This window comes from Ceratotherium simum, chromosome 35 (genome assembly GCF_057802395.1).
Source record: "Ceratotherium simum simum isolate JZ-2026a chromosome 35, ASM5780239v1, whole genome shotgun sequence".
NCBI lineage: Eukaryota > Metazoa > Chordata > Mammalia > Perissodactyla > Rhinocerotidae > Ceratotherium > Ceratotherium simum.
Genome location: NC_141934.1, coordinates 25,323,267 through 25,339,380, shown reverse-complemented (window position 1 = coordinate 25,339,380; position 16,114 = coordinate 25,323,267). Strand labels below are relative to the sequence as shown.

Here is a 16,114-nt window from a genome sequence, read left to right as displayed (position 1 = left end):
TGCACAAAGCTGAAAATATTTACTATCTGACCATTTATAGAAAGTTTACTGACCCCTATTTTAAACTGTTCACATTATACATTTTGGGGAATTAGTTGCTGTTTAATTTTATAGCCAAGATTTCCTTTGAAATACCTTTCAAGGTAAAATTATATTGCAAACTTTTGTTTCACCGATTGAAGTGAATGAGTCATTCAAGTAAACTCCTTAATCTAGGATTATGTTCTCTTACTACTGGAAAACCTAGTGGTATGGACTAAGTTGGTATTTTTCTAGATCTTTTTAATCAGCAAATCTCTATTTAAACCATAGGTAGTTGATAAGTAGGTCATTTTAGTAAAATTTAAACAGTACTTTACCATCTATTAGTAACTTTTTATGGAATCCCAGAGTGTATAGTTACTTATTATATTTTCTGTCATAGGAAAAGTACTGCAATGTCTTATAATAAAACTAGAAGTGTTATTACCTAGAATAATTAAAGTATTTTAAAATTTCATCTAGTAAAAATTGGCCTACGTCACCCAGATGCTGTAGTGGAAACTAGTTCTTTATCCAGTGTTACTCCTCCTGATGTTTGGTACAAAACATCCATTTCTGAAGAAACCATCGATAATGGCTGGTTATCAGCATTACAGCTTGAGGCAATTACCTATGCAGCCCAGGTGAGCAATAATATTTCATAACTACATACAATATTTATCTTTTAACCTGAGACCATATAATAGTTGTTTTAATCCAAGGTAAGTTTTCCTTGCATGAAAAACTTGTGAATTTTGACTTATATGGAGGTTTGATGTGTTAGAAGATTAAAGGGTAGCATGGATGTGAGGAGTGCATGTCTAGTGGAAATGACAGATGTCGTAACCTTTTTGGAATTCATTGGGAGTATGTATTAAAATCAAAAATACATATATCCTTTGATCTAACAGTTCCGTTACTGGGAGCTGTCGCCCTAGAACTATTGATAATAACATATTTATAAGGCTATTTTTTGCAGCTGTTTTTCCCCCAGTGGCTGAAAGCTAGAAAAGATTTGAAAGCCCACACCCTTGGGGAGTGATTGAATAAAATGTGGTATTACTGTTTGGGTGTTAGAGCTATGCCAGTTGTCTTGCAAGGATTTCTGTCATACTCCATTTTTGTAAAATAAGTAATGGCCAAATAGCCAACCATCCCCCATGTTTATATGTGATGTAAAAGTTTGTATTTGATTCTGCAAGCACTGAAAGGGGTATGGAAGAATGCTCACCAATTTGTTAACTTTAGTTACCTGATGCATGCCAGGGTAGCAAGAAAGAATATATAGTAAACATGAAGAAAGTATCCACACTAAGCCAAACTGTATGCCATTTATGTAAAACTAGATCACATTAATATATTCCTAAAATAATGTATGAAAGACTGACCATCAGAATATCAAAAGGAATAGATTAATTACTAGCTTTTTCTTTTTCAGCAACATGAAACATTCCTACCTAATGGAGATCGTGCTGGCTTCTTAATAGGTGATGGTGCTGGTGTAGGAAAAGGAAGGACGATAGCAGGAATCATCTATGAAAATTATTTGTTGAGTAGAAAAAGAGCATTGTGGTAAGCGTTGAAGACTGACTGTGGGAGCTTTTGTTTGTGGGTAATTACTTCTGCATGTGGGGATGGGTTTTAAATAGTAGGTGTATTTTTTTTTTGGAGATGTCAAGGCCTGGTTTTATTTATTCCTGAATACTGCTAGAAGAATGGAATTTGCATTTAATTTGTATGTTTTTCTTTTTTTTTTTTTTGTGCCAGGTTCAGTGTTTCAAATGATTTAAAGTATGATGCTGAAAGAGATTTGAGGGATATTGGAGCAAAAAACATTCTGGTCCATTCATTAAATAAGGTATGAAAGTTCTCTATTCAGTTGGTCTTTCCATAAGTATTGACTCATCTATGAGATGGGAGTAATAATAGTTTCTACCTCGTAGAGTTGTTATGAGGATTAAATGAGTTATTTCACAGAAAGCCTAGTGAGCGCTAGCCACTGTTGTTGGTTTGTGGATTACTGTGTGTCAAATACTATGCTAGGTAGGGTTATGTAGTGGCAAACGAGATGGGCGTTGTCTCTGTTGTTATGGAGTTTATTCTCTCAGTCTTCAGTGTTATTTTTGTCTTTGTTTCTGAAGTAACTTGATATGGCTGAAGCTCATTAACTATGAGTATAAGAGTGCAGTGTAATAAAGCTGTATGGACAGGCAGTGTGCCCATTGCAGCGTAGAGAGAAGCATTGTGGTTTGGAAACTGGTTTAGATATTTGTACATCCAGTGGACTTGTATGCCTGATCCTGTGTAAATATTAAAACGGTTTTGTCAAGTGGAAGAAAATGTGTCTCAGTGTGTAAAGCACACTTTAATGTGGTTAGAGTCTTACTGTTCATTTAGCAAATCTTTATTGGCCTCCTACTATGCACCAGTTGCTGGAGTTACAAGGTTAGAAAAGATACACCTAGTTCCTGCAAGAGCCTCCTTGCTAGCCCTTTGAAAATAAGTAAGCATAAATCTACTTTCCATGTCAGTCCCAAGTTGGTTCAGTTTTGCCCTGCTTATTCAGTGGCTTTTTTGGGTGGGGTATTACTGAGTGAATTGGTATGTAAAGTACTATGTCTTGAATGACTAACAGTTAAAAACTAAAAACATGTAACTGGCATCTAGAAATATTGTTGATTTCTGAATCAGTACAATTGAAGAAGGTCACATTAACTTTTTTTTTTTTGGTGAGGAAGATCAGCCCTGAGCTAACATCTCTGCCAATCCTCTTTTTGCTGAGGAAGACCGGCTCTGAGCTACCATCTATTGCCAGTCTTCCTCCTTTTTTTCCCCAAAGCCCCCCAGTAGATAGTTGTATGTCATAGTTGCACATCCTTCTAGTTGCTGTATATGGGACGCGGCCTCAGCATGGCTGGACAAGCAGTGCGTAGGTGCGCGCCTGGGATCCGAACCTGGGCCGCCAGTAGCGGAGCGCACGCACTTAACCGCTAAGCCACGGGGTCGGCCCCTGAGAAGTTCACATTAACTATTAATCATAATTCTTATGTCTCTCTCAGAACTTAATTACAGTGCTTTGCATATAGTAAGTGCACAATAAATATTTGCGGAGTGATTATTGTGGGTGTTTTTTTTGTACAGGAGTTTGGTTTGTAATCTTTTTTTGGTGATACACTTGTTTTGAGACTTTGATGAAAACTGGATCCTTGTACCATAAAGTTGTATATGCACATAGGCATGGGTGCGTGCGTGCGTGTGTGTGTGTCTACACATATGTACAAAAAAATTTGTGCGTGATTTTAGGATGTCCTTTGATTTCCCTAGAGCCCATCACGGACCCATCAATTTCTTGCCTTGAAGTTTGGGTGGGATAAATGTTTCAGAGGGAAGAGTGTATTTGTTATTGTTCCCTTTTCTTTTTTAGTTTAAATATGGAAAAATTTCTTCCAAGCATAATGGGAGCGTGAAAAAGGGTGTTATTTTTGCTACCTATTCTTCCCTTATTGGTGAAAGTCAATCTGGCGGTAAATATAAAACTAGGTTAAAACAGCTTCTACATTGGTGCAGTGATGACTTCGATGGAGTGGTATCCTTTGCAACAAATGTTTTTATATTTTTTAATGACACAAAAGTTAATGTAAGGATAAACATTTGGAAAGCAGGAATCCTGAGATTAAATAAATTGCTGGAGTGAGTGCTTTAATGATTACGTCGAGTCCAAGGGGGTCAGAAAGTTGATTCTATTTGTAGCTGTTACATAGGAGGCCACTATTTAAGTTCCTGGTTTAGGAAAATGTTAATAGGTGTGGGAAATGCTGAATACTATATTCCCCTCTTGGGGATTCACATTGCATATTTACATAGTAAAATACCTGAAAAAACTAAGGAAAAAAAACCTGTTAACTTAATGATCTCCAAACTTACAGTATACCTTTTACTATCCTGCATGAGGATCACCAGTTTTTGAAATGCTAATTAATTTAAGTTGGTTAGCAATCACATTTCTACTGACCAAATTTGCCAAAATTATCTGTGGTGTGAACATTTCTTGCCACAGTGGATCTCCTTTCCTTCATTCTAATTAAGAGTTAAATATCTGGTTAAAATAAATAGCAAATTGGGTGGATGCCTCTGAGGCCAGACAGGGAGGGCAGAGAAATCAAGGAGAGGCACATAGAGGGCTGCATTTATATTTGTAAGCCTAAAGAAAAAGAAAACAATCTGAAGCAAATATGGCAAAATGTTAGCGTTTGACAAAACTGATTGATAGGTGTGTGGACGTTATTAAAAAAAAAAGTTAGTGCCTAGGGGCTTATTATCAACGGCATCCCTCCGCCTAATTAATAATCTTGACTTTTATCTACCACCCCAGAAATCTTGAATGTGTCCTAAGGCCCCAGGGAAATAAAAGTTAACTCTTCCTGAAAGATTGGAGACATTTGCTACTAATGTGATATGTTCCTTAATTCATTCATTACAGATAGTGTTTGATGAATGTCATAAAGCAAAAAACTTATGTCCTGTTGGTTCTTCAAAGCCAACCAAGACAGGCTTAGCAGTTTTAGAGCTTCAGAACAAATTGCCAAAAGCCAGAGTTGTTTATGCTAGTGCCACTGGTGAGTAGTTACTTTTTTAAAAGATAAACGTGTGGGTTATTTTTTCAGCTATAATATGTTTTTATTTGGGGGTTTTTCAGGTGCTTCTGAACCACGAAACATGGCTTATATGAACCGTCTTGGAATATGGGGCGAGGGAACTCCATTTAGAGAATTCAGTGATTTTATTCAAGCAGTAGAACGGAGGTAATGCAGTTTACAGTATATGCTATTTGTTCTCAGTAGCAGTCTCAAGGATGTGTTAACTGCTAAAACCTCTTCCACGTATGTTAAAGCCCTACTATATTTAATGCTAGTCACTGTGTTTTAATTTTATTCAGAGGTGTTGGTGCCATGGAAATAGTCGCTATGGATATGAAGCTTAGAGGAATGTACATTGCTCGACAGCTGAGCTTTACTGGAGTGACCTTCAAAATTGAGGAAGTTCTTCTTTCTCAGAGCTATGTTAAAATGTATAACAAAGCGGTCAAACTGGTGAGAATATTTTTCTTAATTCCTAGTATTTTTAATGTATCTGATAATGTTTCTGTTAGTTTTGTCCAGTGTTAGTCTGTCAGCCCACAGGCGTATATTTCTGCTATAAAACAACCGATAAATTATCAGATCCTTATTTTCCAAGCTTTCTCTTTGTTAAAGTAATTTCTAAAAAAATAGCCATTTATTTTGGTTGCACAGTTTTTAAAATCACAGTGTAACTGTTTCCTAATGTGATTGCATTAGTTAATAAGAATTTTGGAGCAACTCTTTGAGCATCCTGAAAAACATTTGTTTAGAGATTCCAAAGTTACTGACGATACTTTATTAAATTAATGTTAAATGGCATTGCACTTAACATTATTTTGACTGAATTAGTCCTTTTTAAGTAATTCACACTCAAAGATGAAATATCTAAAATGTTGATTGTGTGTCTTCAGTGGGTCATTGCCCGAGAGCGATTTCAGCAAGCTGCCGATCTGATTGATGCTGAACAAAGAATGAAGAAATCCATGTGGGGCCAGTTCTGGTCTGCTCACCAGAGATTTTTCAAATACTTGTGCATAGCATCCAAAGTTAAAAGAGTTGTGCAACTAGCTCGAGAAGAAATCAAGAATGGAAAAGTAAGTTGGAGAACACAATCTCTTAAGATTCATTCTTTGGTTAATGTTTTTTAGTCTTTTGGGTGTTGAGGTTTTCTTCTTGTAAAATGTGCTCTTTCTAAAGGATAGTTATAAAAGTATTAATGTAATAAGACTTTTAAAAATACCTTTTTTGAAATAATAAAAGCAGTGCCTATTTATAAAGAATTTAGATAGCTCAAAAAAGTATAAAGAAAGAAACATCACTATAATTTGGCCATCCATACATATAACCACTAAACATATGGGTATATTTGCCTTAAGGTTTTTTTCTTTTTTCTTTTGGTAAATATATATATGCTTAAAGCACAAAGAACTGGAGCAAGGGCTTCAATCATGTCCACTGGTGTAATCCTATTTCATAGCAAAATTTGTTACACATAGCATACCTCAGATATACATAATAAATGAGCACCCATGTACAATAACGGGTCATTCTTGTTTGAAATCTTTTTTTTGTTACTAAATATTTAAAATATTCTTAAGAAACCACATGCATATTTTTATTTATAATTAATATGTTTTCTTTTTTCTCCAGTGTGTTGTTATTGGTCTACAGTCTACGGGAGAAGCTAGAACATTAGAAGCCTTGGAAGAGGGCGGGGGAGAATTGAATGATTTTGTTTCAACTGCCAAGTAATGTTTTTGGTTTTGAGTTTTTATTTAGATTAGTTTAAGTGTTGGCGTTTCCTTTGAGGCAAAATTTTTGATTTGTCTATATCGTTTTTTAAAGTTTTTCTGATCTTAGTTTTTGCAATTCTGGGTATCCATAACAGTATATCTATTTGAAAATAATAACGTAGAAATGATGAAATGTTAAGCATTTTGACATATTATGTCCAGTATTTGGACTAACGGGAGGACTTGATTATTGTTTGTTTTGTACATCTTGGAAATCTGTGACAGCTTGGTTTAGTTTCACTTTTAGTTTCAACTTTGTGTATTTGAAATGACCATTATCTAGAGGAGCAATAAGTATAGTGTGCCCCAATTTAGTATGCTCTGATATGAAAATTGCAAACAGTCGTGAGCTATTCAAAAAGAGTTTAAAAAATGTTTTAGGCCTTGTTTTTCAGTTTGTTTCCCTAAACTGCCAGTTCTAACTCTGGCAGTAAAATTAGCAAAATAACCTTTGCCACTGTACTATCTCTTGCCTTAGGGGATACATTCAAGTGGCTCCTTTTAAGATGGATATAATTAAAAACTGCTTTTAAAAGTGAAACATGAACCTGCTAATCTGTATTTTTCTGTACTTGCATGCCTAGTACTGCTCTGTCTAAAATGATAGCCGCTAGTCACATGTGGCTATTGAGCAGTTGAAATGACTGGTCCAGATTGAGATGTGCTGTAAGTATAAAATACATACCAGGTTAAAAACTTAAGCAAAAATAATGTAAAACATCTCATTGATTATATGTTGAAAAGATCTAGTGAGTTAAATAAAATGTATTAAAATTAGTTTCACCTTTTTTTTTTTTTTTTTTGTACTTTTTAATGTAGCTACTAGAAAATGTAAGAATTACCTATTTGGCTTAGCTTGCGCTGTATTTCAGTTGGACAGCCTTGGCTTAGAATATTAAAATTCATTTGAGCTGGATTATCAGTATTTTGTAAGATCGAACAAACTTTTATTTTTAACAAATTTCTTCAGTAAGACTTTATATATAATTACTTTGGAAACTGAACCACTAATTGTCACTTTTTCTCTCTCCTGCCAACAGAGGTGTGTTGCAGTCACTCATTGAAAAACACTTCCCTGCTCCAGACAGGAAAAAACTTTATAGTTTGCTAGGAATCGATTTGACAGCTCCAAGTAACAACAATTCACCAAGAGATAGTCCTTGTAAAGAAAATAAAATAAAGAAGCGGAAAGGTGGGTACTTTTTTTTTTTTTAATGGTATTGAAAGTAGTATAAATTTGAGCATTTTGAAGCAGCTATATTTTGAGAAAGAACTGCCTTCCTTGAATTGGCAAATGGTTGCATATTTTCACTGTTGCTCATCTAGTTTTCAATGCGCAAATAACCCCCTGTTTTAAATTAGGGCTTGCACAGTTTGGTGCTAGGCACTGTGTTAAGCACTGGTCATATGTAATCTCATTTAACTAAGAAGGGATCCGTATGAAAACATGTCTTATTTTTTCAGTTTTATAGACAGAGGAAACAAAGGCACAGAGAGATTAAAAGGTTAAGGAATTTCCCCAGGTTCACACAGATGGTGGGCAATGCATGGGAATCAAAATCCGGGCCTTTCTCTTGTGAAAGCTGCATGTATATGCCATCATGCATCGCTTACCAGTGGGGATACATTCCGAGAAATGCATCGTTAGATGATTTTCTCATCGTGTGAACTTCATAGAGTGTATTTACATAAATGTGGATACTATAGCCTAGTACTCACCTAGGCTGTACGGTGCTAATCTTATGGGACTGCTGTTGTATATTCAGTCCATTGATGACCAAAACATCGTTAACGCGGTACGTGACTATATGTGTGTGTGTATATATGTGTGTATATATAGGTGTTATAAATTTTATAGTCTTCTTTAAGGAGGCTTCTGTTAGTTTATTATTTAATTATTAGGAATACACTCACCTGTATTTGTTAGATATTTTATAATCAAACTTGAGTTTGTGTTTAAGTGCTTACCAAGCTGATTGACTTTCAAAAGTTAACTTCTCGGGCTGTCTTCCTCTAAAATGGTGCTAATTTTTATATTATGAAGACTGTGATCCGTTGTGTTCTAAACACAGTGCGTGGGCCGGCCCCGTGGCTTAGTGGTTAAGTGCGCGCGCTCCGCTGCTGGCGGCCCAGGTTCGGATCCCGGGCGCACACCGACGCACTGCTTCTCCGGCCATGCTGAGGCCGTGTCCCACATACAGCAACTAGAAGGATGTGCAGCTGTGACATACAACTATCTACTGGGGCTTTGGGGGGAAAAGTAAAAAAAAAAAAAGAAAAAAAAAAAGGAAGTCTGCATCTTAAACACAGTGCCTGACACGTTAACCTTATTTCATCCATTCTAAGAAATACATTTTTTTACATTTTTAATATGCCTGCAAGTGGGTTGGTTATTACAGTATTATTGACAATATTTTTTATTTTAATGGCACAGAAAAGTACTGTTGTGTCTTAGAATCAGTGGCATCTTATGATGGTCACATGGTCATGTTTCCCTTTCCTGAATTATGTTCTCACCATCTCATTAATATTTGAACTTTTCAGTGTTCTTAGTTTTGATTGGTTTGTTCCAGGTATCTTTTCTGAATATAATTTAAATCAGCACCTTGTTTAACTTTTTTTTTTTTTTTTTTTTAAAGATTTTATTTATTTATTTTTTCCCCCAAAGCCCCAGTAGATAGTCGTATGTCATAGCTGCACATCCTTCTAGTTGCTGTATGTGGGACTCAGCCTCAGGATGGACGGAGAAGTGGTGCCTTGGTGCGCACCCGGGATCCGAACCCAGGCCGCCAGCATCGGAGCGCGCGCACTTAACCACCAAGCCACAGGGCCGGCCCTCCTTGTTTAACTTTTAAAAATGAAATTTTATAGATTGATTTGTTTTTAAGTATTCTATAAACCTGTAATTATTAGGCCTCTTCACTCAAGCGGATACACAATTTAATTTGTGACAGTGCCAGAGGTTCTGTTGTATCTCTGTTGTCCTAGTTTATTTTGAAACTTGTACACTTGAAGGCAGTCTTGAGTTTGTACTTATGTATCTAATTTCTTGTTAAAAATAATTGAACATAACCTGATTTCTTATAGGAGTCCAAAAGGTTAGCACTTGTTTGTGAATTTATTTGTTCTTATATACCAATATAAATGCTATTCTTCTTAACTCATGAAGTAAATGTAATTTCCTGGATCTTTAGAACGGTGTATTTGGGTTGACTCTCTTGTTTGGGGCTTGAGAATAGGTGAAGAAATAACTCGAGAAGCCAAAAAAGCACGGAAAGTAGGTGGCCTTACTGGTAGCAGTTCCGATGATAGTGGAAGTGAATCTGATGCCTCTGATAATGAAGAAAGTGACTACGAGAGCTCTAAAAACATGAGTTCTGGAGATGACGATGATTTCAACCCATTTAGAGATGAGTCTAGTGAGGATGATGAAGATGGTAAGTTCCTCAATATATTAAATGTAAACTAAAGGGTAGTTATTTCTGTGTATTTAAAATGGGATATTGTACTAAAGCCTTTTTTTCAGTGCAGTACAAATCATGACACAGATTCTAATCTTTGCTTGGTGGAGAGCTCTAAGTTTGTCTGTCTTCTGAAGGTTTAGCTCACTTATGTGAGATGATGACCTCAATTTTGTGTGCAGTTATTTTTAACCTTAAACCATGGAATCGTATCTCATGGTGTGTGAATGTACTGGACCACTGTAGCTGGTGATGATTTACAAGTTATTGGTTAACAATACAAAAAAATTGAAGGGTTGTTTCCTTTGAAGATTCTATACTCGTTTTAACAAATGAATTCACACTTATCTTTCAGATCCCTGGTTAATCAGAAAAGACCACAAGAAAAACAAAGATAAAAAAAAAAAGAAAAGTATAGATCCAGATTCTATTCAAAGTGCCTTATTAGCATCGGGTCTTGGATCAAAACGACCTAGTTTTTCATCTACACCAGTTATTTCGCCTGCTCCTAACAGTGCACCAGGTATCTATGTAGAAGCTTGCTTTGTCTGTGAAATGTGCTTTTAAACAAAACAGATATTTAAGCTTTGTACTGATTTTTAACAAATGTACTTTATCTAGCTAACAGTAACACCAACAGTAACACCAGCCTTATGACAAGTCAGGATGCCGTGGAAAGGGCCCAGCAGATGAAGAAAGACCTCCTTGATAAACTAGAAAAATTAGCTGAAGACCTCCCTCCTAATACCCTGGATGAACTTATTGATGAACTTGGTGGCCCTGAGAATGTAGCTGAGGTAAATATGACTTGATTAGGGCTGTCTCTTTTCTTGATAATTTTTTTGCCACTTTTAAACCCTGTAGAATGAGTGATAGATTGGGTATTATCAGATAATAATCTGTCTGATTTCCTCTCTTACATCTTAGAACCTTTGTTTTACTCTAGTTGTTGTCCTAGAGCCAGTGAATTCCTGGCCCTAGTATCTGGGTTTTTGCCCCAAGACACTGATCTCTGTTACTGCACCTGTCACGCAGCATTTGTGGTCATTGCCATGTGTCTGTTTTCTCCACTGGAATTTGAACTTTTCAAAACCAGGGACTATGTGGTAATGTTCTCTCTCTCACAGTGCCTGGTGCAGCACAGGCTGTGCTATGCATATTGGCTTCATCATCCCCTTGCATCTCCCACCAAGTTTCACTAATAAAGGAGTCCTGAGGTTTATGCACTGTAGTTAGATAACCTTAATTGTAAGTGACACTGTTTGGCTTTCCAGATGACTGGCCGCAAGGGGAGGGTTGTAAGCAACGATGATGGAAGCATATCTTATGAGTCAAGATCTGAACTTGATGTCCCTGTAGAAATACTAAATATTACAGAAAAACAAAGATTTATGGATGGCGATAAGGTATGTTTTTCTGGGATGCTTTTCAATGAATAGAATAATACCCATACGTTTAGATTAAATTTTAGAAGATTTTTTTTCTCTTTTAATATAAATCATGTCTGTTAAATTTTGTTATTCTGTATTTTTAGTAATAGCACATAATCAGTGAACATTTTACAGATTTTCATTCTTTTCTCATAAATTGAATGTAATAGGTGTTTTATACTGTACACAGAATTAGATCTGGCTCTTGGTAGCTTTGGAGGCTTTTAAAATTGTTAATCAGCATATTTAAAAAATACTGTGTTCTCTCTGTTCATCTTAGTGGCACCTCATCTAATCCTACTCTCTAGTGTCAGTCTAATTTTGGGTCTAGAAATATATTTAAGCATGCCCAGATTACTAGTATCCTTTGATTTTGCTATTTCTTCTATTCCTCTGCTGTCTTATATTAGAATAATGACTCTGAATGACTTGTGGATTGAGCTTGCCTGTCCGACCACTATAGAGATCTTGGTTGTCTCCAGAGACTTTTTTTTATATGCTCTTATTGTCAAGTAAACTTCATCAATTTTACGAATCTTAGATCAGTTCTTCCTCCATCTAGTTAGAATTGCTATAAGCATTTGCTGATGAGATTGTTAAAAAATAGGAGCACCACTTCATCATCATTCCTTAATCTAAAAGGGATAGAGTAAAATCTTATCTTTTTGCCCACATTTTGCTTTATATTTCAATGAATTTTTCTGTCTCTGCAACTAAAAAATAGATGATAGTTACCACTATCAAAGTTGTCTTTTAAATATATTAAAACACTCATGTTACATATTTTAAAGATTGTAGGTAGAGGTATTACCTTGTAGGTTATTGTTTCATGAATTTAGATCCTTGAAGGCCTCTTCTGTCTTATTTCTTTAGTATGTGGGCCTCCAGTTCCTAGTTATCGCCACGTTCCAAAACAGCTGTTTCAGATTCAGTCGTTGCACCTCTACATTACAGCCAGCAAAGAAGAGAAAAGAGGAGAAGGGTGTGTTCCCAACTTTTAAGGACATTTCCTGGACGTTGTTCATATCACCTACAACCTACTGGCTGGAGCGTGCCTGCCCTTAGCTCCAAGGGTGACTGGGAAATATAATCTTGATTCTGGACAACCACGTACCTAGCTAAAATTGAGGGTCTAATTTAGGAAGAAGAGAATAGTATTGGTGGACCACCAGTAGTCTACTTAAGGATTTTATTTAGGGCACTTCCTTACTTGTCTTAGGTGCAAACATAATCTTTTTTTTTTTCTTCTTACATTTGGTACAGAATATTGCTATCATCTCAGAAGCTGCCAGCTCGGGTATTTCATTACAAGCAGATCGGAGAGCTAAAAATCAAAGGCGAAGAGTGCATATGACTTTGGAATTACCCTGGAGTGCTGATAGAGCAATTCAGCAATTTGGTAAATTCCTACACTGAATTTCACTTGATAGATAGCTAGGAATCATTGGGGAAATGTATGCATATGAAAACCTATATTTAATGTCAGACATCTTAAAACTCGACATATATGTAGGTTTTGGAAATGTTTTTGTATTGCATATACCTTAAAATATAGAGTGCATCATGAATTCATTTCTTACCTATTTTATTTTATTTTTGTGTGTGTGTGAGGAAGATCAGCCCTGAGCTAACATCCATGCCAATCCTCCTCTTTTTTTTTTTTTCTTGCTGAGGAATACCGGCCCAGAGCTAACATCTATTGCCAATCCTCCTCCTTTTTTTTTTTTTTCCTCCTCTCCTTTTCTCCCCAAAGCCCCAGTAGATAGTTGTATGTTGTACTTGCACATCCTGCTAGTTGCTGTATGTGGGACGCCACCTCAGCACAGCGACAAGCGGTGCATCAGTGCGCCGCATGGGATCCGAACCCAGGCCACCAGTAGCAGAGCGCGTGCACTTAACCACTAAACTATGGGACCGGCCCCTCTTATCTATTTTGGAAGATGTAAAAGATCTGTAGTAGGATTTCATGGGATTTCTGGCATTATATCCAAGAACAGGGCTCCTCGGGCAACTTTTCATTCCTCACTGGCCTTAGGGCACATCACTCCTCCCTTTCCTTTCCTCTTCACGTCCCTGTGATCTGGTGTTATATAAAAAAACAACAATTTAGGGGGAGAGCAGAGCTGTGCATCAGCAACATTGTGGTTAACCAAACTTGGGATAGTGATATGTTTATCATTTAACAATTTTATAGCAGTTTCTGTCCTCTTGTAAGGGGGAGTATTCTGAATATGGGTATTGTTCAATTCAGTGTTTTTGATTTTGTACCTTTTGAAAAGTTATGGTAATTGTTACTGTCTTTAATTTTTCCTCTTGTTTAAGGGTTTCTGGATACCGGCTTAGTGTTAAGTGCCAGGAACAGATCTCAGAATACTCAGTATCTAGTGAACATGATCTGATTCTTCTTTTAAAAATGTCGTTACAGGACGAACTCATAGATCTAACCAAGTTACTGCTCCTGAATATGTCTTTCTGATTTCTGAATTAGCAGGAGAACAAAGATTTGCATCTATCGTTGCTAAAAGACTGGAGAGTTTGGTAAGTTTTTGGTTGTGTGGATACGTGTAAAATACTGTGTATGTTAGCTGTCTTCCGTGCTTTTGATTGGACATTTCATGTTTTGATAGGGGGCGCTTACGCATGGTGACAGAAGAGCAACAGAATCCAGAGATCTGAGCAGGTTTAACTTTGATAATAAGGTACATTTCAGCGTTCAGTATCTCTGAAAACTTGTGGTAGCGTATGGTGTCTGTAGTGAACAAAAAGGGAAAGTGGTTACTGTTTAAAACTGCTTCCTCTTATAGTTTTGTTGTAAAATCATGGCTTCCTGTAAGACACAGGATTTCGCATATCAGTTAGTTCTTTGGTGACCAACTCTGCAATATAATTATCTTTTCATTCCTATTGGAAAATAGGAATGTAATAAATACTTGTGAATGAATTGAGTGTGAGCTCCTAGAAGTAAAGGAAGGAAGTTATTTATTGAACATTTGCTGTGTGCAGAGGTGTGAACTAGGCACTAGGCAGTATAAAGTATATATAAAGATAACTGAGTTCTGCTGTTGTTGAATCTTTGGTATAATAATAGTTTTTATAGTGTTCAGTTGGTCATATGATTGAGGAGTATCCAAATGCTGAAACTGGTTAAATTTTTTTTGGTTTTTATTGCAGTATGGAAGAAATGCTTTAGAAATTGTCATGAAATCCATTGTAAACCTAGATTCACCTATGGTGTCACCACCTCCAGACTATCCTGGTGAATTCTTTAAAGGTAATTTTTAAAAATAAACTTAACAAAGGAAAATGAGTACTGACAAGGAGGTACTAAAACCTGTTGTGACATGTGCTGTTGTTTTTAAAGATTTATTTTATTTATTTTCCCCCCAAAGCCCCAGTAGATAGTTGTATGTCATAGCTGCACATCCTTCTAGTTGCTGTACGTGGGACGCGGCCTCAGCATGGCCGGAGAAGCGGTGCGTCGGTGTGCGCCCTGGATCCGAACCCGGGCCGCCAGCAGCGGAGCGCGCGCACTTAACCGCTAAGCCACTGGGCTGGCCCTGTGCTGTTGTTTTTAGTTTTTAGTTTTCTTTGGACATAAATTGTATATAATTTAGAAATTGAAGGTTACCAGACACCTAAGTTGACCTCTTATACTAAGCAGTAGATTTATTAAATTTCGATGAAGATTTATTGAATTTCAGTAAATTCAAATGAAGTGCTTTTGCTCTTGACATAGTTTACTGCATGTTGTATAATACTAGATTAATAGAGGAAAGTGGTTCTGTTAGCTTAATTGAAAATCACTATGCTAAATAGCTTTTAAAATTTAATTTTAAAGTTAAAGTACCTAGGTAAATAATCTGTAGAGGTTGCTAGGGGGTGTAGATAAAACAAAATTGGCCATGTATTAGCAGTTGTTAAACCTGGGTAATGAGTACATGTGTGTGGTTCATAGAATGTTATCTTTACATTTGTATGTGTTTAGAAATTTCCATATTTAAAAAAAAAAAGTTCTAGGGCCGGCCCCGTGGCTTAGCGGTTAAGTGCATGCGCTCCGCTGCTGGCGGCCCGGGTTCGGATCCAGGGCGCACACCGACGCACCGCTTCTCCGGCCATGCTGAGGCCGTGTCCCACGTACAGCAACTAGAAGGATGTGCAGCTATGACATACAACAATCTACTGGGGCTTTGGGGGGAAAATAAATAAATAAATAAAATCTTTAAAAAAAAAAAAAGTTCTAGGTAGTGCTATAGAAATTTTTAGACGAAATTCTTAGACCTATCTTGCAGATACGTAGAATAGATTTTACCCCATAAATGTAAGTAGTCTAGATGATTTTAATAGTTCAGGAAACTGTGAAAATATTTTGGAAAATAAACAGATGTAAGATATTTGAAACATTATCATTGTAGAGTGAGCGTGTTTTACTAGAAAGCCCTATCCAATTGAACCAGTGTTAACAGTCCATATTGACGTACCTGGCAGGGGTGCTTATAATCACTGATGGCATTTAACAAAACAAAAAAACAATAAAGTCTGTGCCCTGTTCTTTCTCCCCCTCTCTCTTCCTCTCTCTCTGTTTTTTTTTGGTTGTTAGAGGGAGTGTTGAAAACGACCCCCCCAATTTATTTCTAATTTTTTTAAATTACATGTTACTTATTCATTATAAGTAATGAAAAAAATCTAAAAGTCTGTAATGAAGAATCGATACTCTGCCCTTGAACCCCACCTTCTACTCTCACCCGCTGAGGTCACAGATGTTGACAGTCTGAACAAGGGCAGCCTTCCAC

The 16,114-nt window shown here is 36.5% G+C and overlaps 1 protein-coding gene across 5 annotated transcripts in view; it reads left to right on the top strand.

The window, feature by feature from the left end:
- The window catches only part of SBNO1 (strawberry notch homolog 1), a 61,719-nt gene that overhangs the window by 22,263 nt on the left and 23,342 nt on the right, over nucleotides 1–16,114 (top strand). For all 5 annotated transcript variants that reach the window (XM_087423407.1, XM_087423405.1, XM_087423406.1 and 2 more), the window contains 18 exons: nucleotides 505–665; nucleotides 1,460–1,593; nucleotides 1,789–1,879; nucleotides 3,446–3,607; nucleotides 4,502–4,637; nucleotides 4,718–4,823; nucleotides 4,958–5,111; nucleotides 5,552–5,734; nucleotides 6,291–6,388; nucleotides 7,474–7,625; nucleotides 9,673–9,870; nucleotides 10,250–10,417; nucleotides 10,516–10,691; nucleotides 11,169–11,300; nucleotides 12,588–12,723; nucleotides 13,750–13,862; nucleotides 13,952–14,023; nucleotides 14,496–14,595. In XM_087423407.1, coding sequence (XP_087279533.1) covers nucleotides 505–665; nucleotides 1,460–1,593; nucleotides 1,789–1,879; nucleotides 3,446–3,607; nucleotides 4,502–4,637; nucleotides 4,718–4,823; nucleotides 4,958–5,111; nucleotides 5,552–5,734; nucleotides 6,291–6,388; nucleotides 7,474–7,625; nucleotides 9,673–9,870; nucleotides 10,250–10,417; nucleotides 10,516–10,691; nucleotides 11,169–11,300; nucleotides 12,588–12,723; nucleotides 13,750–13,862; nucleotides 13,952–14,023; nucleotides 14,496–14,595 — 2,472 coding nt within the window. The remainder of the gene's footprint in view (nucleotides 1–504; nucleotides 666–1,459; nucleotides 1,594–1,788; nucleotides 1,880–3,445; nucleotides 3,608–4,501; nucleotides 4,638–4,717; nucleotides 4,824–4,957; nucleotides 5,112–5,551; nucleotides 5,735–6,290; nucleotides 6,389–7,473; nucleotides 7,626–9,672; nucleotides 9,871–10,249; nucleotides 10,418–10,515; nucleotides 10,692–11,168; nucleotides 11,301–12,587; nucleotides 12,724–13,749; nucleotides 13,863–13,951; nucleotides 14,024–14,495; nucleotides 14,596–16,114) is intronic.